Source organism: Ictalurus punctatus, chromosome 1 (assembly GCF_001660625.3).
Source record: "Ictalurus punctatus breed USDA103 chromosome 1, Coco_2.0, whole genome shotgun sequence".
NCBI lineage: Eukaryota > Metazoa > Chordata > Actinopteri > Siluriformes > Ictaluridae > Ictalurus > Ictalurus punctatus.
The window spans coordinates 35,556,176-35,582,292 of NC_030416.2; the positions used below are offsets into that span (position 1 = coordinate 35,556,176).

At 42.7% G+C, this 26,117-nt stretch overlaps 1 protein-coding gene across 4 annotated transcripts in view; it reads left to right on the forward strand.

The window, feature by feature from the left end:
- Nucleotides 1–26,117, forward strand: part of dpp6a (dipeptidyl-peptidase 6a) — a 106,661-nt gene that overhangs the window by 28,695 nt on the left and 51,849 nt on the right. Inside the window, exon 1 of one of the 4 annotated variants that reach the window (XM_053684255.1) lies at nucleotides 6,176–6,462. The exons of 1 other annotated variant lie outside the window; for it this stretch is intronic. In XM_053684255.1, coding sequence (XP_053540230.1) covers nucleotides 6,364–6,462 — 99 coding nt within the window. In that variant the 5' untranslated portion in view covers nucleotides 6,176–6,363. Of the gene's footprint in view, nucleotides 1–6,175; nucleotides 6,463–24,179; nucleotides 24,635–26,117 lie in introns of those variants that run through there. 2 more of the 4 variants (XM_053684251.1, XM_053684254.1) reach the window with 2 other exon arrangements.

Genomic DNA, 26,117 nt, shown 5'->3' on the forward strand with positions numbered 1-26,117 from the left:
GTCTGTAATTATGTCATGTTTGTGAAGAGTGTCTGATCTGATGTGAAGCTGGGAAAGAAAGCCATCAATTTGAGATAAAGTGTCCCTTAGATCAGACATCGGATCATTGGATATTTTATTAGCACAAGCGTCTTTATTATTCTTAGTCTTCATACCGCAAAATGTTCAAAAAATCTGATTGGTCCCAAGGTGCGTGTTCATTTTCCATAACAGCGTGGGCTCAGACAGTAGTCCCAGCTGTTAAATAAATCAAATGATAGGTTTAGGTTAATCCGCTCGTTCTACAGCGTTATCGTTTCTATAGTAACGGCTCTTTCACAGGGTCTTGTACGGCAGACGGTCCACAGAACTTCAATTCGATTCAATTTTATTTGAGTAGCACTTTTAAGAGCGGACGTTGTCTCAGAGCAGCTTTACAGAAACGTATAAACACAGGATGGAGATTTTAAGGGTGTGAATTTATCCCTATCGAGCGAGACGGTGGTGACGGTGGTGAGGAAACACTCCCTGAGATGATACGAGGAAGAAACCTTGAGAGGAACCGGACTCAGAAGGGAACCCGACGTCATCTGGGGAACGACGGAGAATGTGAGAGTAAAAGAAAGTTCGTTATGGTTTTATATGAAGTCTAATAACCTAAGACTAATCATAAATGGATTAATTAAACTATGTTTCTATTTAACAACAACAACAAAAACGTATAATTATTGATGTAATGAAGTTTTTTGTTAGATGTTTATGTAACGTTTCTGGTCTATGTGTGAACGCAACCCGGAGCTGCGACAATAACGAAGCAACAACAAGCGATATTTGAATCGAGATTTTATCAATTACGTGTAAATGACATATTACGCCTGATAAAGAAGTGTCAAATTCATACGAATGGCCCAAAAGATTCCATCCATCCATCCATCCATCCATCTTCTATAGCGCTTATCCGTTTCAGGGTCACGGGGAACCTGGAGTCTATCCCAGGGAGCATGGGGCACGAGGCGGGGTACACCCCGGACAGGGTGCCAGTCCATCACAGGGCACAATCACATACACATTCACACACCCATTCATACACTACGGACACTTTAGACACGCCAATCAGCCTACCGTGCATGTGTTTGGACTGGGGGAGGAAACCGGAGTACCCGGAGGAAACCCCCGCAGCACGGGGAGAACATGCACACACACACACACACAGGGCCGCAGTGGGAATCGAACCCCCGACCCTGGAGGTGTGAGGCGTACGTGCTAACCACTAAGCCCCCAAAAGATTCCTCGGACCGATCTTATGGCACGTATAAGTCCGACGTTTCTTCAGGTCCCATCCTACAGCTTTATGTGCTGTCCTGCATATACCGGTCCCTCTAGGATTTCACAGTTTTTAGGATTTCACCATCGCAGAAATGAACGCAAGCTCTGTAATATTATATCAAGCAACTTGCGAATTTTCAAACTGACCACAGATACGGTCCGAGACGCTTCACGTGATGTCATTACGACGCGTATTCAGCCAACACCCACTTCGATTCACGTGCGTCGAACTGGAGTACAGCTAAAAGGTCTGCTTTACCAACAAACACCGCTGCGATTTGGCCAATTCAAGTAGTGTTCCGCACAAAAAAGCGAATTTCGAAGAAAAAAAAAAAAGCTGCAGCAAAATGGAGCATTTTTGTCCGCGACAATCACAAAAACAACCTCTGCGAAAACCTGCACGCACTGCAATACGGACGCTCATTAACTGTGTAAAAGCAGTGAGTCGTAAATTAATCACGGGATTAGTCAGAGTTCAGGTCCCCTGAGTACCGCAGCTTTCATTCTCAGGATTAACCAGCTTCTTTAGACACCATCCTGATGTTTCTCTTCTCTCTCTCTCTCTCTCTCTCACACACACACACACACACACACACACACACACACACACACACACACACACACACACACACACACACACACACTCCAGCCCCTACTGCAGGAGATTAATGGTGTAATAAAAACATTAGGGTCCTGGCAGGGCTTGTGTTGTGTATGTGTGTGTGTGTGGTCTGTAACAGCAGCTTCAGCAGAGCGGATCTGTTGTATATCAGAGCCGATTCAACGCTCCCCCTGAACACGAGGGACATGATGGAGACAAATGAGCAACAGCTGCACCATATTCTGCTGCGTTTACCCATAAAACTGGAATTAGACAGCCGTCACTACCACACTGACACATGAAAAAGAAAATAATCCGTCAACGTAAATGAGATTTCTGTTACAGATCTCTAATGATATGACAGCTGGCAGGAGATCATCCACCTCCAGTCACAGCTCCAGATCTTACTGTATTGAATCAGTGGGGATGTAGTCGAGTCCAGGTCCAGGCCGAGTCGAGTCTTAAGGGGGTCGAGGTTAGGACAAAATCTAGTCCGAATAAAAGCGAGACGAGAACCACGATCGAAAACCGTCCAAACCTCGCTGAAGGCTTCATTCGTGCACTGCACCAGTGATTAGACTCAGTCAAGTCTAAGTCCGAGACAAGTCTGAGTATAAATACAAAGTCGAGACCCAACTCGAATCTTTACATCTTTATAGATCAGTATTAAAGTTCACTCTTGTACTAAAACTCTCTAACGAAATGTAATGCAGAACAAGTTACTTCCTGTTCTTACTCACATTAGAGCAGCTATGAACCGTCGTTCGCTCACCGCCGTGTCTTTTCTCTCTCTCGAAGTTAATAAGACAAACCGCAAAGAGGCGTAAACGCGTCCGTCCTGGAAATATCCGACAACATACGGTTACAGCTTTACCTCTGACGCCGGAGACTCCTTCTGTAAATCTCCTTACAGAAAACCTCACCGCATCGACGCTTCCACGCGCTTTTAATCCGTGTACGTGGAGCGTCCGACGTAAACACGTCCGTGTGGACATGCCGTTACTATGGAGACGATACCGTATTAGAGCGCGTTAAGCTGCTGTTATAGAAAACTAATCGACCCCTTTCCGACCAGTCACGGTCCAGGATTGGTTATTTGTTTTCATGTATTTTTTTTCTTCTTCCTGAATAAACCTGCATGCTTGAGCTCAGCCTTGAGTTCTAACAATCTTTGATTTTAAAAGCAATGGGGTTTTTTTTTTCCTCTTCTTCTTCTTGTTTCACCGAGGAATGTTTCTGACTCTTACAGAATAAATTCAACTGCGTAATTCCTTTACCCACGATCTCTTCTCCTCACGTTTAGATCTTCCTCACAGCCTTGCTTTAGAAGAAGTGAACGGCGTGGTAGAGGTGTCCTCTTTGACTTGAGCAGCTCCATCGGTGATCTACATGTTCAGCAGGTAAAGAGATCGGGTAGAGTGTAACGACAGCGAGGTCACAGGAAGTCAGGGGAAGGTGTACATCGTGTGTAGTCGAGAGAAAACCTTGCATCTCCATTTCTGCCTCGTTTCCTCTTTGACACGTGTGTCCTAAATCCCGTTCCCTCAGTCATAGGGACGTTTTGTTACGTCTCTGGTTCTTCTCTGGTTCTCCTTCAGCAAAACAGCTACATCTTTTACGACAGATCTCCATCTCGTGTTTCTGCATTCGTTCTTCTCTTCCTCTCCGCTCTCTCCTATTTTTCTCTTTCTCATTATTCTTTCATACCGCCGTGATTTCAGTTCTGTCTGCTTAATTACCAAGTTTTTATTACGCTTTAATGGAACTACAGCTGTTCCATCTCTTAAATACAAAATGGAAAATGATCTAAATAGAAATAACATTCGTGTGCTTCTCTCTGCTCTTTAGATTTCTGCCTCTGTTGACTCAGCTGTGTGTGTGTGTGTGTGTGTGTGAGTGTGTGTGTGTGTGTGTGTGTGTGAGTGTGTGTGTTAGCTAAAAGAGATATATAGATATAGTGCTGTCTCTCCATCTCCATATTATTTTATCTTTATCGCTCTCTGCATGCAACAATAGATGTTTGGCATCTATAGATCTGGTCTGATCTGGTCTGATCTGGTCTGACGGTTTTGTTATCTCCTGTAACTGGTCCATTAGCACGGAAAAGTAGCTTTACGCTTCATCTCTCAGTGCTGTGGTTTATTTCCCATGAAAGATCTCTTCATATTTTCTATTATAAGAAACACTTTTAGTTTCTCTGGAGATTCATTTTCGCATCATCGTCCATGTGCATCTATTCGTTTAGGCCCGATCCTAACAATTATATCCTAATGACAATTATTATTGTTGTTGAAAATCTACTTTTTTTTCCTCTGCGTTTTTGTCTCATTGGAGAAATGCATTTAATTTTTTTTTAACTGTTTTATTTGTTTTAAACGTTCTCCGATGTTGGTGTTTTTCTGCATTCCCCCCTCTGTACCGCTCTACGAGGTGTTTGATATAACGGTTTATGACGTACCGTCACCACATACTGGTCTGGCGTGCTCATGTGAGCGCTTTCAAATCGTTTTTTTATTTTTTTATTTTTACGTTTGTGTGTGTGGACAGAGATATATTCAGAAATGCTGTTTGTGTTGTGACGTGACAAATTATTTTTTTTTGACAACAAAAATGACAAAACTACCAAACAGAGGGGTGAAAGCTGAGTACCAAAGAGAGGGGCAAAAACGACTAAAGTACCAAACAGAGGGGTTAAAAACTACCACAGAGAAGGACAAACGTTATCAAATTACCAAACAGAGAGGTAAAAGCTACCAAAGAACCAAAGGGAAGGACAAAAGCTATCAAATTAACAAGCAGAGGGGCAAAAACTATCAAACTATCAACAAGAGGGGCACAAGCTAAGAAAGAGAGGGGTAAAATCTACCAAACTGCCGAAGAGAGTGGTAGAACTACCAAACTACCAAAGAGAAGGACAAAAACTTCCGAGCAGAAAAAAATACCAGGCAGAGGACGTCAAATTACTAAGCAGAGGGACAAAAACTACCAAACTATCAAACAGACGGGTAAAAGCTACCAAACTACCAAAGAGAGGGGCAAAAACTACCAAAGAGAGGGGTAAAAGCTACCAATGTACCAAAGAGAAGGCAAAAACTACTGTACCAAGCAGAGGGGCAAAACAATCAGAGTGGTTGAAGCTGCCAAAGTTCCAAAGAGAGGGGAAAAATCTACCAAACAGAGGGGCAAAAACTACCAAAGAGAGGGGAAAAAACTACCAAAGAGAGGGGCAAAATCTACCAAAAAGAGGGGTAAAAGCTACCAAAGTACCAAAGAGGGGGCAAAAACTACTGTATCAAGAAGAGGGGCAAAAACTACCAAACTATCAAACAGAGGGGTAAAAGCTACCAAAGTACCAAAGAGAAGGCAAAATCTACTGTACCAAGCAGAGGGGCAAAACAATCAGAGTGGTTGAAGCTGCCAAAGTTCCAAAGAGAGGGGAAAAATCTACCAAACAGAGGGGCAAAATCTACCAAAGTGCCAAAGAGAAGAGTAAAAACTAGAAAATTATGAAACAGGGGGGCAAAATCTACCAAAGCTTCTTCATCAATCATGACGATATTTAACTCCATTTTGAACACCATTTTGTCCTCTCTCATAAATCCTTCCAGTACTTTCTTGTGAACCAGAGCAGCTCGCACACTGTCGAGCAGGCGCAGCTGAGCTCTCACACATGGACGGACAAAGACGAGTGTCTCAATTTGACTCCACAAGACTTCTATTTCACCCGTTCTGTCGTTCTGGTTAGATTTGTAGGTTTTATTCGGACGCAGATGTATCCGTTCTTCATTTCCAGCTGTCCGAAACCGAGGCTGTAGTTAGCATTAATCCGTGTGTTAGCAGCTACAGGTTGCTTCAGCTCTCAGAAACATTGGCTTTGAACTTCCACTCGTGTTTAAATGCTTGTTCTTGGTCGTGCCTGAGTGGCTCCTCTTATCGCCGTGATTAATGAATAAGCACTGTTAGCATGGGTGGATAACGCTAATACCTACCCCCAGAAGCAGCCACGGGCCACTGAGGGCAGAACATGGCACCTCTCAGCGTTAAAGTGTCACTCAGAGAGACTGGTGTGGTGATTTGAAGAGTACAAATGGATTATAAGAACGTCACCACGGTGCATTAGTTTGAAGAGTCTGAATTCTGGATTGTGATTGGTCAGAAGGAGTTTTCTTTATGTAACAGTTACGGAAGGAGTCTCCAGTCGTAACAGTCCGAACGAAAGCTGTAACTTTCCGCTTTCTGACATCTTCAGGACCGAGGAGCTTCTGCATTACTCTCTGCCCCCTGTTCTATCAGTGTGTAACAGGAAACGCTTCAGAACAGTCGTGTGTTTTACTAAGTGCTTGGTTAAGAGCTTTGTGCGTGTGTGTGTGCGTGTGTATGCGTGTGTGTGTGTGTGAGAGGGAGCGAGAGAGCCCACCGAGTTCAGTCAGTCTCTGCACTCGTTTTCTGGCTTCAACATGATTTTCGAGCACTCCTCCATGGCCTCGGTGCCTCATCCACAGCGGGCACGGCGACGCCGGAGCCCCACGACACAGACGCTCAAGAGGATCTTTATGGTGAGTGCGGCAGAGCTTTGAGACCAGCGCGTGTTCAGATCGGAGCAGGTCACACTAGGAACCAGCGAGATGTCCGCTCCTGGCTTGTCGAACAGATTTTCATTAAGTTACATACAATCGGTTGTAATCACTTACAACAGCAAATACAGCTGTTTAGTCAGAGCAGCTGTTGTGCTTTACAGATGTTTAAGCTCCATTTCAGGACTGGTATCGATTTCACCTTAAACACCGAGCGTATAGTGCTCATGAGCGCTGAGTGAAGCTGGCTCGTGTTTAGCGGAGATGTTCAGTGTTGGACGTTGTTTGGAGGTCAGGGTACTTCTTGATCGTGTCAGTGACGGGAAGGAAAAGATTAAACATGAATGATATGGTTATATAATTAAAGCGTTTCGCTTCACCATGATTTTACTACGCCGTCTCCGGTATTTTCGAGGAGGGCGGTACTTTTCACACCATGTCTATAATCATTTCAGAATACGGTTCCAAAGCCGTACCTAAAGCTAAAGCTGAACGAGTCATACACATACTGACTTCATAATCTACAGCCACAGGTTTCAGAAAAACGGACCTTTTTCTGTTTTAGCTTACAAATAAGCAACAGAAAGTTGCTTTTAAATGTCGTATCTCCGAGCTATTTTGTTGGTTTGTTTCCCCTATTTTCTCCCCAGTTTGGTCAATTTACATGAAGACCCGTGAAGGCATCTTTTTAAACTGCTGCTCATGCTGTATCACAGCGCTGCGTAACACACTCGGAGGAAAGCGCTAAATGCTTTACACTTACACTCGTACATGATCTCACAGGCGCCAACGATCGGCTCTCAGGGGAGAGAGAGAGTATGCCCCTCCCACCCAGAGAGCACAGCCAGCTGGATGGATGGATGTTTGATTTCAGTTTGTTTTATTGGTGCATAAATCGTCTTGATTTTGTTCTTATCTTTCGAAAAATCATTACTTTTAGTTTGTATTTAGTTTTAGTATCGATTTAGTTTTTAAACATCATGGTAATCGTACTCAAAAAAAATAAAATTAATCCCAAATTGGGTTCTGTCTTTTTCTACCTGTTAATTTGGCCATTAGCGCTCCACTGCTACTATGGCTCTGTCCTGTACTGGTCATCCATGATTCGGCAGCATTGATGGAGCCACGCCAGGTCAGACCACCCAACATTTAAAATACAAAAACATACGTTTTATTCTCTGCATTTCATTTTGGCTCGTATCGCAGGTGGATGTTATAGTCGCAGTTCCCTTAACGAAAATGTTTTTTTCATTTCAAAGACATTGATGACATTGATGGTGGCTTCTGGCATTGTGATTTCCCTTTTTGCAGGGAGTTTATATCACAGGAGAAAACATCCACAGGACGAACACTTTAGGGCATGCGCACATGTTATTGTCACTACCATTAATGAACATGACTGACACACAACAGTGAAATGGTCTGAGGTGCAGCATTGCTAGTTTTAGTACTGCGGTCGTTGCTGCCAAAATCCATACCAGATATAAGAGGTCCACATATAGGCTGTGTCACCACTCACAAATTTGAATCCTGCGTTTTCGTTAACGTTAATAACCTTGTGTAAGGATCCAAACTTGTGATCTCCTGGCAAACAGTTTTCGGTAGAGATGGCATCAGTTCGATACCTGGGATTGGTGTCAGGCCGATCGGTTATCGGAGCAAAATGGAAATCTGTGATCCTGTAACAAATGGGAAATTTTGGAAAAGGATTTGGAAAAAAATATTGTTTTTTTTTTTGGTATTGGAAATGTGAAAAAAGCGCCATGATTGCATAAAAAATTTGTTATGATTTTGTTATATTTATTATATTTGGCATGTAAGTGTAGGAGTTATTTTTAATGCACTGAATTTTTTTTAATGAAGTGATTAAAAAACATATTTGTTAAAATATTAAAAAAACACATATATCTAATGAGTATCCGTATCATCGGATGCTCAAGGCCGCTCAGGAGCCGTGTCTTCTACAGAAAAAAAGCTTTTTTTCATCGCTCCTGCCTGGATTTTGAAACAGTAATCAAATAACCATTCATGGTTATTCTATTACTGAGACGAATACAGAATGATGAAAAAGTACACAGACTGGAGCAGCTGTGACATTTCCAATCAGGCTGAACGTCTGAGGAAGAATAGGTTCTCAGGGTTCTTAAAGCTCACATCCACAAAAAACCCGAAATGAAGACCGTGGACCATCCAGCAAGCTGAACGAGGCACTGAGACGCCTCCTGAGTACACAACAACTCCAGTGATTAGATGACGAACTGCTTTTACTTTTCTTCACACACCGTATAGCCTCGTTTTGTGAAGCTCCTGTGATCTGCGAGGATGTCGTGTCTCTCTGCTGTGACCTCTGCACTGTTTTCATTCACTTTGCATTTGTAGTCGTCCCGCTGTATCAATCGGACCCTCAGTGAGAGGTTTCGGTTCTCCGGCACATTCCGAATCGACTGCTCACTCCTTTCACAGCGTGACATCGGGTGAAATCTGTCTCTCTGTCCGTCACTGTGCTGTTTGTGTCACTGTCTGTCTGTGCGATTTGGTCTTCGATTCGATCTGCTCACAGAACAAGAAGGTTTACAGGTTTAGACACTCTACAGGTTTAGATTTAATAAACGGACTGCACGAATTTTCTCAAATGCTGTTTCTCTGAAATATTCCCTGATTCTTCACCGATTTCAGCTGAAGTTATGAAAGAATAACTGATGAAACAAAATGGTTCTCAGGGTTTTGGACTCGACTGCAACTTTAAGAAAGCACTTAGAGACATAAAATTCATTCCAGACATCCATTACTCCCTATAGTTCCTGTAATTGTTTAAAGTAGATGATCAGTGATGCACTCAGTCTGTTTATGAAACCAGCCATCATTTTTCAATGAATCAGGAAGTGCTGGAGAGCATAAATGTAATAAGTAGTGAATAATACGCAGCAGGCTGAGCTGTGTATTGTCAACAATTATATTGTTTACCATTTATAGTTGAGTGTAAACCATTTATAGTTGCATTCAAGCTAGTTTCTGTTCTCATTTATGTTACAGCGGCTATAAACAGTCGTTCCTTCACCAGCATCTCTTTTATTTTTTCATCTTTGACTCAATAAGACAAATTTTTTTGCAGCTTTTCATGTTACAGAGAAACCACAAAGTCTAAAACTCCTTGGGAAACATAAAGTTCCCAAAGCACCGACGCTGGAGACTCCTTCCTCGTTTTAAGAAATAGAGCTCAGTTCCCAGAGACTTGAATATTTATGTTTAAATTGGCTGTGTCTGTAGACGTTGCTTTGACTTTTGACTTTTGATTTAGACTCTAAAAGAAGCGGTTTAATCAGATAGTAAAAATTTCCCCATTAATTTAGTTATATAGTCCGGCACAGAGCTCAGTCTGTACCTTCTGCTTCCACAAAGTGACTTGTTAGCCAGGCTGAAATAGATGATGCTGTCTTTTCAGTGTTTATTGTTGAATGATTTACAGTATGATTACATCGTGGTCCCGGTGGTTGTGGACATTAGGTAGCCTGGTGTCCTGTCCTGTAAGAGTTTGTGTGACTATCAGGACTTGAGTGTCTCAGTAGATTAGCTCTGACCTCAGTCTGCTCTCCTGTCTGCTGGATATAGGGGAAAGCAGGATTGTCCTGTCCTCTTCCTCTATAATTTACACCACTCTGAAGTCTGTTCTCTATGAACTCCACTCCTGACCTCACTATAGACTTCCCCTATCCCTCTGAAGTTCATTTCTTCTGTTCATTAGTCTCCTTCACTTGTCTCTTGCTGCTCTTTAAAAGTTTGGCTAGTGGCAGTGTGTACAGACTCAAGCTGGGCATATGAAGTGGCGATGGGTGTACAGTCATGGTTACAGTACAGATTTGAGTCGTGGTTACAGTACAGATCTGCGTCGTGGTTAGGGTACAGATTTGAGTCGTGGGCAGGGTACAGATTTGAGTCATGGTCAGGGTACAGATTTGAGTCATGGTTAGGGTACAGATTTGAGTCATGGTTAGGGTACAGATTTGAGTGGTGGTTATGGTACAGATTTGAGTCATGGTTAGGGTACAGATTTGAGTGGTGGTTATGGTACAGATTTGAGTCGTGGTTACGGTACAGATTTGAGTCGTGGGCAGGGTACAGATTTGAGTCGTGGGCAGGGTACAGATTTGAGTCGTGGTTACGGTACAGATTTGAGTCGTGGTCATGGTACAGATTTGCGTCATGGTTACGTACAGATTTGAGTCGTGGTCAGGGTACAGATTTGAGTTGTGGTTACAGTACAGATTTGAGTCGTGGTTAGGGTACAGATCTGCGTTGTGGTTAGGGTACAGATTTGAGTCGTGGTCAGGGTACAGATTTGAGTCGTGGTTAGGGTACAGATTTGAGTCGTGGTCAGGGTACAGATTTGAGTCATGGTTAGGGTACAGATTTGCATCGTGGTTACAGTGCAGAGTTGAGTCATGGTTAGGGTACAGATTTGAGTCGTGGTTAGGGTACAGATCTGCGTCGTGGTTAGGGTACAGATTTGAGTCATGGTCAGGGTACAGATTTGAGTCGTGGTCAGGGTACAGATTTGAGTCGTGGTTAGGGTACAGATTTGAGTCGTGGTTACCTTACAGATTTGCATCGTGGTTACAGTGCAGAGTTGAGTCATGGTTAGGGTACAGATTTGAGTCGTGGTTAGGGTACAGATCTGCGTCGTGGTTAGGGTACAGATTTGAGTCATGGTTACCTTACAGATTTGCATCGTGGTTACAGTGCAGAGTTGAGTCATGGTTAGGGTACAGATTTGAGTCGTGGTCAGGGTACAGATCTGCGTCGTGGTTAGGGTACAGATTTGAGTCATGGTCAGGGTACAGATTTGAGTCGTGGTCAGGGTACAGATTTGAGTCGTGGTCAGGGTACAGATTTGAGTCATGGTTAGGGTACAGATTTGCATCGTGGTTACAGTGCAGAGTTGAGTCATGGTTACAGTACAGATTTGAGTCGTGGTTAGGGTACAGATTTGAGTCATGGTTAGGGTACAGATCTGCGTCGTGGTTAGGGTACAGATTTGAGTCATGGTTAGGGTACAGATTTGAGTCGTGGTCAGGGTACAGATTTGAGTCGTGGTCAGGGTACAGATTTGAGTCGTGGTTAGGGTACAGATTTGAGTCATGGTTAGGGTACAGATTTGCATCGTGGTTACAGTGCAGAGTTGAGTCATGGTTACCTTACAGATTTGCATCGTGGTTACAGTGCAGAGTTGAGTCATGGTTAGGGTACAGATTTGAGTCGTGGTTAGGGTACAGATTTGAGTCGTGGTCAGGGTACAGATTTGAGTCATGGTTACCTTACAGATTTGCATCGTGGTTACAGTGCAGAGTTAAGTCATGGTTAGGGTACAGATTTGAGTCATGGTTAGGGTACAGATTTGAGTCGTGGTCAGGGTACAGATTTGAGTCGTGTTCAGTATATGGATATATAATTCATCATCTTCTGTTGAAAAAAAAAAGCTCTGTATTGGTTTTTCTTACACTCACACAGTCTTGTTTTTTTTGAACAGCTGAATGCTTTATTCTATAAATTTCCCAGTTTGCTGTTGCTGGTTGTACACATTCAGTCTCTGACTGAGTCTTTCTGCTGAACATGGCCAATTTATTTCTGTCATTTTCTCTGATAATATGCTTTATGCATCACCGACACCTATAATGTGTGGTTAGCTTCACACTGCCTGCTCTTTTTTACCCACAATCCCAGAGTTACAGTTACCTAATGACAACTTGCAGCTTGCACTCTCTCTCTCTCTCTCCCTCTCTCTCTCTCTCTCTCCTCCAGCGCATTTTTACACCAAATTACCCAGTGTTCCTCTCACATGTAATTGCCTCTGATTGGTGAACTAGCTGCGAGTGTGAGAGGAGGAAATATCTCCAGCTATTATACTTAACTTCTGTAGGAGGTTTTCATCTGTATTAACAGGCTTGTAAATCTAGAGAAAAATCACATTAATCCTGTCCATCCTGTTCACATTAATAGGAGAATATGTGCATCACCTGATAATTAGAGCATATGGAGAGACGCGGGTGTCACTGGCATGCACAAGACTGATGTTAGATCATTATATTTCTTTCAGTTGTGTTGATATCAGAGTATAGATCAGCTTGGCCCAGAGTGATTTCTCTGGTTTCTTCACCCCCCCCCCCCCCCCCACCCCATTTATTACTAATAGATTCATTTCTAATATAGTGCTGCAGGTATGAGGCCTGAAACCCGAAATAAGATCTGTGGTCAACACAAGCTCAAGATATTTTCACATTTTATTCTACGACATAAAATACGTCAGTAGTACCCTACTCAGATTTTTTGAAAAGCTTTCATGTGTCTTGAAAAAGACAGTTAATAACAAGTGGTTAAATGGGACTACAGAGGTTGTCTGGACGTTAAACGTCATCATGCCGAACAGGAACACTCCTGTACTACAGCCTCGTTGGGTTTATACTCACAGTCTTGCAAACTATTCCAACTTAAACTTTCCAAGTTGTAGATTTAGCAATTTTTAGTTTGTTTTTTTTCCCAATTGTAGATTAGTCAGGACTAGGGTGACCATATTCTGGTTTTCCAACAAGAGGACATCTTTTTTTTTATATATATATATATATATATATATATATATATATATATACACTGAAAAAGACACTCTATTAGCATTGTATAAATATAAATAAAATTGCTTTCACTTTGCCCATGATTTACATTTTTTCCTACATTCTTTAAAATGTCCACGGAGTAAATTGAAATCTCAGATGCCGCGAGAGAACCTTCTGCCATCGTTTACACATTCGCATGGCCGTGTAATACGAAGCAATGCGATAACATGAAATTAAAAATGAGCTTATATGGACATGGGCGTTGTTTCAACATTCGCTGCTATTGTCGAGTAACTGTTTCACTCTGTACACAACAGCGCTTCACCTGCACGCGTTCGCTGAGAGAAGGCTAACGGTCGAGAGGCAGGAATTTGGTGAATAGTTGCTGCAAGCCTTTTATAACCGACCAATCGGTGTGCGAGAAGACGGGACTTACAGAGAGAGGTTAAAGCAATGCAAACAAGTGCACACATGATGCAGGATTAGACCATAAACACATCATAATGAAACTAAAGCCAAAGTTTTCTCAAATTTAGACGCGTTTTTAAGGTCGGAAAAAGAGGACATGTCAGGGACATACGGTCACCCTAGTCAGGAGACTGTTGGGTTTCTGTGTGTAGAGTATCGGGATTCTGTTGAGCAGGGTGATGGGAAAGGGGAGGAGTGTGAGCCCCCTGCTGGCCAAACAATTCACACCTCTCCACAATAACATCAGAACAGTTACAGCTTTACTAAAGTCTCCAGGACACAGGAGTTTTACGCTTTGTGGTCTGTCAGTAACGCTAGAAGGTGAATATTTTTCCTTATTAAAGAAATGTAACGCAACGTACATGGCAACAGAAACTAACTTGCTTTACAGACCTTCCACAAACTGTAACGATGAACGGATAAACGCGTGTTTTGATTCTTAAGAAATATATACATTTTGAAATAACGGTTGGTAAAATGCTGTGATAAGAAGAATAAAACACTTCGAGACGTGCCGTTATAATGAAATCAAATCAAAACATTCATTCTGCTTCATCACAAGATTCTGTCGATTATTTTCCTACAGCGGCACAAAACAGTGTGTTATATCCCTTACTTAAAATATCGGCACATGAAAGCAGCCTCATAAAACCTCACCCTAATCGAATTCATTCACTGCATCAGGACTGAAATAAAATCCACTATCTGATTTAATGACCTTTTTTTTTAAAAAACAAAAAAACAAAAAACTTTTTCATTCATTCCTAATGAGACTATGAGCTCGGTTCATTTGCTGAAAATTGCTGTTGTTCTCTTTTTCCTTTGATATTAACTTATTATTTAACAAGACTATATCTCCTAATAGAGCTCTATTGTGCTGTATTATGACATCCACAGATCAGACATAATTACAGCTCCGCTCTCAGTGTTTCCTTTCGCTTTAGTCCTCTTTACTGTGTGAAACGAGCGTACTGACATCCACCGAGCGCTGAACAGAAGACAAATAAACTCAGTAAAATGCAGCTCAGTGAAGCACAAACACACAGAATCTGTAATTTAATGTGCAATAGCAAACGGATCGAGCAGCGAACTGTCGTGAATTAACGTTAAGCCTCGGATGGAAACGAGCTGAAAGTGGAACGGCCTTCATTTTGTGCTCTATATGTATGGACTAATCGTTCTATATGCTGCCAGAGCTGCTTAACGGCTTGTCTGGACGATGGAGTACCTGGCCTTATTAAATGCAGACGGAGAGATAGAAAGAGGAAGGAAGAAACTGATGTCTGGTGTCTGAGGAAAAGTAAACATTATGGGTTAAAAATAACAGCGACTGTGGCGTTGTGATTCAGCTGCTCCTCATCGTTTCACTACAGAGCTCTGTGTGTGTGTGTGTGTGTGTGTGTGTGTGTATGTTTAGCATGTGAGCAGATTTTCAGCATTAAGTGTTAGTGAGAGCGCTTTTGTGTCCTGTGTGTAAGGACTGTCGTTTTTGTTAAATATATATTTTAATGATTTCTTAAAACATCACGTACGCCTTTATTAATGGCTGTGAGCTGGAATTGCAGACTGCAGTCAGGAATGAAGAAGAGCAGAACTAATCGTGTTCGACGGCTCGGCAGAAAAATCTATGCCGAATAGGTTCTTCTTCTTCGCTCTTCTATCTGATCTGAAACTCAGACAGTGTGAAGACATTTACAGATACAGACACACCCAGGGGTTTCGCACAGAGACTCTGTGTGTGTGTGTGTGTGTGTGTGTGTGTGTGTGTGTGTGTGTGTGTGTGTGTGGAGTTATGCCTCCAGTGAGAAAAGAGAGAGTGCTTCAAGTCCCTGACATTAGATATTAAGGCTAGTGTATTAAAGAGAGAGAGATACAAATGTTAACATTTCTCAAGCCAATAAAGCAACCTTTTGAATTTGATTTGAGAGAGAGAGAGAGAGAGAGAGAGAGAGAGAGAGAGAGAGAGAGAGAGAGAGAGAGAGTGCAAGCTGCAAGTTGTCATTAGGGAATGGGAAAGGAGAATATAGAGAGAGGGAGCGAGACAGAAGATAGAAAGAGAGAGTAAGATAGAGAGAGATAAAAGGCTGAGGCATAGGGAGAGAAGGAGAGAGAAAAATTGATAGGGAATGGAAAGACAGGGAGGTATAGAGAGATTGAGAAAACTGAAAAAAAAAAAACAAATTGACAAAACTGGAGAGAGAGAGAGAGAGAGAGAGAGAGAGAGAGAGGGAGATGGAGGCAGAGTGACCGTGAAAATGGATAGAGGTGGACAGACAGTCAGAGACAGACAGAGAGAAAAAGCGAGAGTAGGAAAGAGATAAAGAGAAAAAGACAGAGCGAGTGTGACAGCAAGGGAGAGAGATGGAAAGAGGGAGTAAGATGGAGAGAAGCGAAAGACTGAATAGGAGACCGAGAGTGAATCAGAGATGGAGAGAGGGAGACAAAGTAGAGGAAGTGAGTGAGAATGAGATGGAGAGAGACAAAAGACAGAGGAAGACAGAGAGAAGGAATGAGAGAGAAGGCAAAGGGAGTGGAGAGACAGGGAGATACAATATAGAGAGAGAGGTGGAGAAAGAGAGTGTGTCAGAGAGGGAGGGAGAGATAGAGACAGTGAGAGAGAGACTGGGAAAGAGATACCGGTGGAGAGGGAGAGAGAGAGAGAGAGACAGATGGAGAGAAAAAGTGAGCGTAGGAAAGAGACACCCTGCTGAAAAAAACCCCCAGTAGATACCCTTATAGAATTTGTAATGGTTTTAATGGTTATAATGGGAGTTGTATTGGTATTAACGGAAGCTGTAATGGTCCCTGAGGATCTCTACTGGTAGTTTGTTGCCTTCTATTGGCAGCATGTTATGTCTAGTGGTAATACTGGTAATGGATTTAATGGGAAGCTGATGATTTGTAATGGAAACCATTGGAATATCTGTAATGGTTTCTATTGGGGTTTATTTTTTCAGCAGGGAGAGAACGCAATAAAGAATGAGAGAGACAGCAAGGGAGAGAGAGACAGAAAAGAGGGAGAGAGAGGAAGATGGAGAGAGACTGAGATGGACAGTGAGGGAGAGAGAGAGAAGAGAGGAAGTGAGGGTGAGATGGAGAGTGAGAGAAAGAGACAGTGAGAAAGACAGAGGAAGAAATGAAGTGAGAGAGAGAGAGAGAGAGAGAGAGAGAGAGAGAGAGGGAGGGAAGTGAGGGTGAGATGGAGGGTGAAAGAGAAAGAGACAGTGAGAAAGACAGAGGAAGAAATGGAGAGAGAGAGAGAGAGACAGAGAGAGACAGAGAGAGAGAGAGCTTTATTAATTAGAGCTCCACCTACTGGCTGGTGGGAGAATATGTTGAGTGGTTTAACAGCAGCTTTGAGTCATCAGCAGAGACCTTGAAGTTCCTCTCTCGTTTCTAAACTCCGCTCTGCTGCTTTATGAAATAATCGTTTTGAGTGAATGGAAACTCAGCTTTGTTTCCTCTTCATGTCTCTCCTGTAAAGCTTTTCCCGCATCCGTAAGAACAACACACGCCGTCCTGCTGCGTTTCTTTGTCTTCGACTCTCGCAGCGTTCCTGAGAAACACGTCTCCTGTGCTAGCGTCTCGCTGCACTGATCTGTGCTCGGATTTACGTGACCAAGTTTGTGTTAAATGGACTGGAACTGTGAAAGAGCGACACAAACCGAACAGCGCACAAAACACAACAGTGGTCCATATGCACTTAGTTGCCATGACAACAGCGTTTTTAACGAAGCGATGGCTATTTCATGGAAAATAATTTTTAAAAATCTGATTGAGTCTGTGTTTGTGGATGGGAATTCTTTTATAGCTCCATCAGCTTTTCTGCTTCCAAGGCGGGGGTGGGGGGAGGGGGGGCGAGCGAGCGAGAGAGATAGAGAGAGAGATAGTGTGCAATAAATTTACTCAGAGTTAATGAACTTGAACAGTTTTATTAGGGACGCTGTGTGTGGTGCGGATGACACACTTCTTGCCGCAGTTTTTTATCGATGTTACTTCTCGTCTCGAGTCATTTGAATCTGTTCAGCTAAATGATTCGTTCACAGTGATTCTTTTTCCCCACTTATTTGTTAATTGATTCATTCACTGTTTCATTCACTTCTTTGTTTCTCCGACTGGTTTCGTGGCCTTGTTCACTGATTGTTTACTTCACTCATTTGTTTACTAATTTATTGACTGAGGTTGCATCCGAAATGGCGTTCCGTGACGGTACCTACCGCACTCGATTCAGTACCTACTGATCAGTATATGTGTGTGGTATGAATACAGTCCGGACATACTACATCCGCCACAACGAACAACAGTGTTTATTCTCGTTTATTTACGGCGTTCGGCAGACGCTCTTATCCAGAGCGACTTACATTTATTTCATTCATATATCTGAGGCTCAGGGTACCAACAGTGGCAATTTTGGCAGTGCTGGGGTTTGAACTCACGACCTTCTGATGCAACTTGCGGAGTTGCTGTTTTTTTTTGTTTTTCACGGAAAACTGCTCGAACTGGCGAAATCGCAAAAATTGTTTTGTTTTGCGCGGTCTTTTGCGGTGATGTTTGTTGGTAAACGAGGCCCTTTAGCTGTACCCTGTTCAATGCAGGGTTTTGGCTGAATGCCTGTCGTGACGGCGTCACGTTTGCGTTCACGTTTGCGTTCATTTCTGCTGGCTAGGCCACTCCAGGACCTTAATGTGCTTCTTCTTGAGCCACTCCTTTGTTGCCTTGGCCGTGTGTTTTGGGTCATTGTCATGCTGCAATACCCATCCACGACCCATTTTCAATGCCCTGGCTGAGGGAAGGAGGTTCTCACCCAAGATTTGACAGTACATGGCCCCGTCCATCGTCCCTTTGATGCGGTGAAGTTGTCCTGTCCCCTTAGCAGAAAAACATAATGTTTCCACCTCCATGTTTGACGGTGAGGATGGTGTTCCAGGGGTCATAGGCAGCATTCCTCCTCCTCCAAACACGGCGAGTTGAGTTGATGCCAAAGAGCTCCATTTTGGTCTCATCTGACCTCAACACTTTCACCCAGTTGTCCTCTGAATCATTCAGATGTTCATTGGCAAACTTCAGACGGGCATGTATATGTGCTTTCTTGAGCAGGGGAACCTTGCGGGCGCTGCAGGATTTCAGTCCTTCACGGCATAGTGTGTTACCAATTGTTTTCTTGGTGACTATGGTCCCAGCTGCCTTGAGATCATTGACAAGATCCTCCCGTGTAGTTCTGGGCTGATTCCTCACTGTTCTCATGATCAATGCAACTCCACGAGGTGAGATCTTGCATGGAGCCCCAGGCCGAGGGAGATCGACAGTTCTTTTGTGTTTCTTCCATTTGTGAATAATCGCACCAACTGTTGTCCCCTTCTCACCAAGCTGCTTGGCAATGGTCCAAGCCCATTCCAGACTTGTGTAGGTCTACAGTCTTGTCCCTGACATCCTTGGAGAGCTCTTTGGTCTTGGCCATGGTGGAGAGTTTGGAATCTGATTGATTGATTGCTTCTGTGGACAGGTGTCTATTATACAGGTAACAAACTGATATTAGGAGCACTCCCTTTAAGAGTGTGCTCCTAATCTCAGCTCGTTACCTGTATAAAAGACACCTGGGAGCCAGAAATCTTTCTGATTGAGAGGGGGTCAAATACTTACTTCCCTCATTAAAATGCAAATCAATTTATAACATTTTTGACATGCGTTTTTCTGGATTTTCTTGTTGTTATTCTGTCTCTCACTGTTCAAATAAATCTACCATTAAAATTATAGACTGATCATTTCTTTGTCAGTGGGCAAACGTACAAAATCAGCAGGGGATCAAATACTTTTTTCCCTCACTGTATGTTTCGCCCAGATGTGCAGTCTTACAGCCCAACTACATCTCAGGAACACGCGAGAACATCTTCAACTAGCCCTGAAAAGTTCGACCTATTGGACACATTTATACCTTTTTCTCAGTCTCAGCATGTGGGCAGGGTGAAGAGTGTAGCAGTGAGCAATTTCTTTCATATATTGGCTAAAAGTGAGGCAGGATCTCAGACACACACACACACACACACACACACACACACACACTTTTTCGTCCATTAGCAGTAGGTTTGTACAAATTGTGGCCCTTAAAGGTGAGAAAAGTTACAGATAAAGGGTTTTCTGCGTGTAATTGACTCTCCGTCTGTTGCTTTCATTCTCACTGAAGACGTTGAAGGCTGGCAGCTCACACACCATCATGCTGTCACCACACACCGTCTGATCACAGGAGATCAGAAACGTCTCTTTAAAAGCCTTCACACTTGATCTGAATTGACTTCACCAAAATTTCCTCACGCACAGTTACTGGGATCATGAACATTTTTTCAATTCACACCACTTATTAGTGAATTAGATATGATAGCTGTTAATATCTAATAGAAAAACGACCTTACTCAGGACAATAATGTGCATATATGTGTGCACATGTGTGTGTGTATATATATATATATATATATATATATATGTGTGTGTGTATGTATGTATAAGTAACAATGTTTGTGAGGACATGATGCAAGTGTATAAACATTAAACATTTCCATCCATCCATCTTCTATACCACTTATCCTTTCTTCAGGGTCACGGGAGAACCTGGAGCCAATCCCAGGGAGCATCGGCACAAGGCGGGGTTCACCCTGGACAGGGTGCCAGTCCATTGCAGGGCACAATCACATACACACTCACACACCCATTCATACACTACGGACACTTTAGACACACCAATCCGTCTACCATGCATGTCTTTGGACTGGGGGAGGAAACCGGAGTACCCGGAGGAAACCCCCGCAGCACGGGGAGAACATGCAAACTCCACACACACAGGGCCACGATGGGAATCGAACCCCCGACCCTGGAGGTGTGAGGCGAACGTGCTAACCACTGGGGGAAAAAAACAAAAACCATGGACGCCTCCATGTTTGTCTTTTGATTGTCAAGAAGCTTGCTAGCAAACCGTAATGAGTGATGTATATTTATTATATTGTATATTTATGCATGTATATACTATACATGTACATGTATAGTCAGTGTTATACTGTAGATTTTAACAAGTGAGGATGCTGATAGGTCTAAAGTAAATACTTGTATATACTCTACAACTCTCTTAAAGGTAAAGAAGCGCTGCTGAGTTTACTGTTTGTGCTGTGAGCGGCCATGTTGATTTGATGTCACTTGCTGAACTTGAGTTGAGGGGTCGTTTCCTTTGTTTGTTTTGGTCTAGTCAGAGGTCTCGAGTGTTAGTTGAGCGCAGCACAAGGCTAAGAAACGTACTTGGAGACAACAGGGCATACATAGACGAACTAATCAAAGGCTTGACATAGAACAGGTGGACACATTAGGGTAACAAATCAGTGACTAGAACAGAAACAAAAGCACATGGTCAGGAGGAATTCGTGACAATATGTCACGACACCTGTACATAATGTTTGTCGTGCTAACAATAAGTCAGTATTTACGGCTTTATAGTAATCAACCCGGCTGCCGGTGTGATGTTTAACATGCTTCTTAATGATTGCACTTGGTTAGACGTGACAGGGAAGCAGGATCACTAGATCAGGAAACTCCTGCCTCTGTTTATCCGTCCTGTGAGCCGTGTGTGTGTTCACTGCAGCCTAATAACATCTAATACGCAGCTGTGTGTGCAATGCAGGATGGCTGTATCCATCAGAGCGGCCAATCAGAGCGCAGTTAGTGTGGCTGATTTACTGCCACCAGTGTGTGTGTGTGCGTGTGTCTGTGTGCGTGTGTACGTGTTTAATACCGTGTTTGTGTACTTGAAGACTTCTACGAAACATGATATGTATAATGACACGTAGGTTTGCTAAAAAAAAAAAAAAATCCTACTGATTTGGACTTTGGACCGTGGTAAATATTTACCTCATTTAGTAATCTTTTAGTAAAGTTGTGTGTAAATGTTTGCAAACCAGATCAAAATACTCCACCGGATTTACGGACGTTTCGGAAATGCCTTGCACATGTCGTTGAATGCCAGTCACCTGTGAATTACCACGCACCTGCATGGCACAGATAATTCGCATTGGGTGACGCCCACAAAACTCCATAAAAGGCAAAGCTCACACAGCTGAAATGGCAAGTCGACGGCACCAAAAAAAAATAAAAATTTGCATCTATGCTGAAAAAATATGTCTAATTCTTCCCCCCCCCCCCCCCCCACAATATTTTTTATTTTATTTTCACTTTTTAACGCTTCACCTTTTACATTCATATACATTCATTTACACTAAAAAACAATATAATCAACGAAAGAGCTCCAGATGTTTTTAAATACTTGCTATTTATCCTTTAATATGTGAGCTATCATTTCTAAGGGAATGCTTGATAACATCTGACTTATCCGTTGAGAAGTCTATGAATCTTTGTCCACAACAGAGCCACGCACTTTTTGGCATGAAGCAAGCTGAGGTCTATGAATTCTCGCTCATTCCTACTATAATTATGTTTCTCTGGGTAGAAGCCCAACAGGTCCAGTAAAATTTGTTTAGAAATCGTCTTCTCGATTATGCCTCTTACGTCTTCCCAAAATAGCAATTTAATCTTCCTGCGTTGCCAAACACAGTGAAAGAAAGTTCCTCTAGCTTCCGTACATTTTGAACACATGTCTGTTATGTTTTTATTACATCTACTTAATTCCACCGGTGCTACATATGTCCGTATTAACCACTTATACTGTATAAGTTTAAGGCGTGTATGTATAGACAATGTATGAGCCTGAGTACAAATAAAGACCTTGGATCATTTGAAGTCCCTTAGAGTCCCACTATTTGAACATAGCGTCCGCTCTTCCTGGTACGAAGAACCGATTACTCCGTATTGGACTGTATTGAGATCATGAATGTGGGTCTTTTAAATATTTTTGTACATCGTACCACATCTTTGACATATGTTGTACAATTGGGAAAATATATATATATATATGATTTAACGTAAATAAATAAATAAATAAACAAACAATATATTATTTGACATATAAAAGCGCATTTTTACTAATTAAGAAATATAATATGAAGAAACTGTATCTACAGTAACGGTACGTGACACAAAGCACGTCACACGGAGGAACTGCTAGGTTTGATTTATGTTATTATTTTAAAAAAATAAAAAATCCCATGTGAAGTGTCGCATGTGTCCAGAGGAAGCGGAACACTATGAGTAGGGATGGGCGATATAGACTTAAAACTATATCACGATACTTCATGGTATTTTTTTTGCGGTAAACGATATAAATGACGATATGAAAATAGTAATCTTTTTGCCCACAAGTCACATCAGTTAGTTAGGTTAGTTCACGGAAGAGCCGGGTCTTTAGCTGTGTTTTGAAGATGGTGAGAGATTCTGCGGTCCGGATTGAGGTCGGAAGTTCATTCCACCACTGAGGGACTGTTAGTGTGAAGGTTCTGGAAAGGGATCTTGAGCCACACTGAGTGGGAACTACTAAGCGTCGGTCGCTAACCGATCGCAGATCGCGTGATGTAACGTAAGCCTTCAGGAGAGAGTTGAGGTAGGGGGCGCTGTTCCAGACAAGGTCTTGTAGGTGAGCATCAAGGCCTTGAATTTGATACGAGCGGCTACAGGAAGCCAGTGGAGGGAGATGGAGAGGGGTGTGACGTGGGTTCTCTTGGGCTGGTTGAAGACGAGGCGTGCTGCTGCATTTGTCAGACGCCCTTATCCAGAGTGACTTACAGAGTCTCTATCAGTCAGTCCATCCTGATACGGGATCACTGCTGTAGGTCACAGACTAAGACTAACACAAGGTCTACAAAACTCTGTTGAAGGTTTACATCAGGTAGTTGAGATTCACATTAGACAGTCTTCTGACGTGTAAATTTACACACACTCATGAGTAGGACACGGACGTTTTTTCCAGAAATGACCGGATGTTCACGAACACCACATTTTCTTTTGTAAACGCTTGTACGAACAACCTATGAGTAAATCCATTCATATCCAGCTTGATAGACGAGGCCCGATATGTGCAACCTCGGATTTACACCGGACGTACGAGTTAAGCGTCATGTCAAGGATCTCCCTTCGTCCGTTCACGCCAGACCCGTCTCAGTTGCGGTTCTGTACGCGCTACTAGCAGCAGCACACTTGGATTTCTGTCTGTTTTGGTGAATCTAGCATTCGATCATCGATTGTGAGTGAATTTAGATGTTTCTTAAGAACGAGAGGTGGAACGTTTGTAGGATTTATATGGAATTATCTTCGTATCCCGCAGACGAACTGATCTGATTTTTGGAATCGAGCCAAACGGGTCAAGGTCACAGCAAGGTCGAATGTCTGAAATTGATTTCCTTTGATGGTTTCCTTCCTGCGTGAAGAACATTTGAAGCCAGGTGTACACCGTAGTAACGAGAACGAATAGACTTGTTGGTACTTGTGTTGAGTTGTTTTTTTATTTTAATAGTGTAGAATTGGAAGACATTCATGTTCTCTCTCTTTCTATCATTTCCCAACCCCAGTTCCCAGGTGTCCATCTTTCCATCATCAGTCAGTGTCATCACGTTCATCACATGATCTACCCATCATGCTGGGCTGTTAAAAAAAAAAAAAAAGCAGACTCAAAAAAACAACAACAACAAAACAAAACAAAACAAAAACACAACGTAGCTGGGTGAGATTGTGAAGACAAAATGCTCGGTCGTCTTGGCTTTTACACAGATTAGGACATGGACCTCGTGTGTGTGTGTGTGTGTGTGTGTGTGTGTGTGTGTGTGTCCACCCCCTTCCTCTCTCTCTCCCTGACATACACACACTCTCTCTGTGAATCCGAGCGAGTGAGCGTCGGTGCTCTCGTCGTCTTCTGCGTCTCTCACTCTCATTTCTACACGACTGCACGTGTGTGTGTGTGTATGTGTGTGTGTGTGTGTGTGTATGTGTGTGGGTGCTTTTCTACATACGGTCCGCGTGTGTGTGTTGGTGAGGTCGCTTCTGCAGTGGTGCTTTTAGTGCCGTCAGTGTTTTTCCTCGCATGTCAGTGAGTGAAGCTCATCATGACTACAGTGAAGGAGTCGCGCGCTCCAGCGAAGGCAGCTCCGCACCAAGACCAGGTAGAACCACTCGTTTCTCTACTCACTCATCTCTACACGGTTCACACACACACACACACACACACACACACAAACTCAGAATGAGCTCTGCTGGATGTATTCATATACAGATGTTTAGACTGCACATGGAAGAGTTTATTCAACACTGTATACTGTATACTTCTACACTGATGGTGTGTGGATATTAATTCTACTCGACGTGAGGTAAATAAACACAGTAAGGGATATTTCAACACCGGGGTGTTGGGGGTGGAAAAGTATTTAAAAAGGATCGAATCAAGCACTCTGATCGAATCAAACCCTGTAACTGAGCACATAAACATGTGAAAATCCTGGCTGTAGCAGATCCTTTGTTAATAATAATAATAATAATAATAATAATAATAATAATAATAATAATACCAGCAATAATAATAATTTCATTTATACAGCACCTTAGAGATCGCTTTTTTTTTGACGATACGACCGAATCTCCTACCACACAGTTAAACAGACGAGAGAACAATGATACTACCACCACCATGTTTCACAGACAGGATTGGATTATGTTCTTGCGCTGGAACGTGGTGTTTTTCTCCAAACGTAACATTTAAACCGAAACGTTCTATTTGGGTCTCATCCGTCTACAAAACGCGATTCCGGTAGCCTTCCGGCTCGTCCTCGTGATCTTCTGCAAACTGCAGAGGGGAAGAAATGTTCGTTTTACAGAGCGGTGGCTTTCGTCTCGCAACCCTGTCACACACACCATCGCTGTTCGGCGTTCTCCTGATGGTGGATTCATGAACATTAACATTAGCCAATGTGAGAGAGGCCTTTAGAAGTTACCCAGGGTTCCTTTGTGACCTCGTGAACTATTACACGTCCTGCTATTGGAGTGATCTTCGTTGGTCGATCGCTCCTGGGGAGGGTAACGATGGTCTTGAAGTTCCTCCATTTGTACACAATCTGTCTGACTGTGGATTGGTGGAGTCCAGACTCTTTAGAGATGGTTTTGTTCACAAATTTCAAGCACCGCTGCGTGTGAATTTCTGGGGTAGCGTACAATAACGAGGGTGTGATGTCACGGAGTGTTTCATTCCCGACACGTCATACTTTTTATCCACTTATAGTTACATGTAATGTTATGTTATGTTAATCAGCACCTTCTGACCAACCAGAATGCAGAATTTGATCGATATGATGGTATAAATACATTTTTTTAACAGTGACAATTATTCTTGTCATCTGATCTGTTTAAGATGCGTTGTGGGAAGGGGGGAGGGGTTTCGTGTTGATGCGATTAGCTTGTGTTCAATTTTCATTTGTTTTGTTCCTCCATTGATTCTTTGCTATGAACTGAGCTCCTTAATGAGGAAATTGGTTTCTGCTGTGACTGAGATAATAACCAGAATGAGAAGATGGAGGCGGAGGTGCAGAGGTTATTTTCTCTCTCTATAAACCTCAAACCCTCTGTGGACGTTTCCACACGGAAAATGGTGTTTTT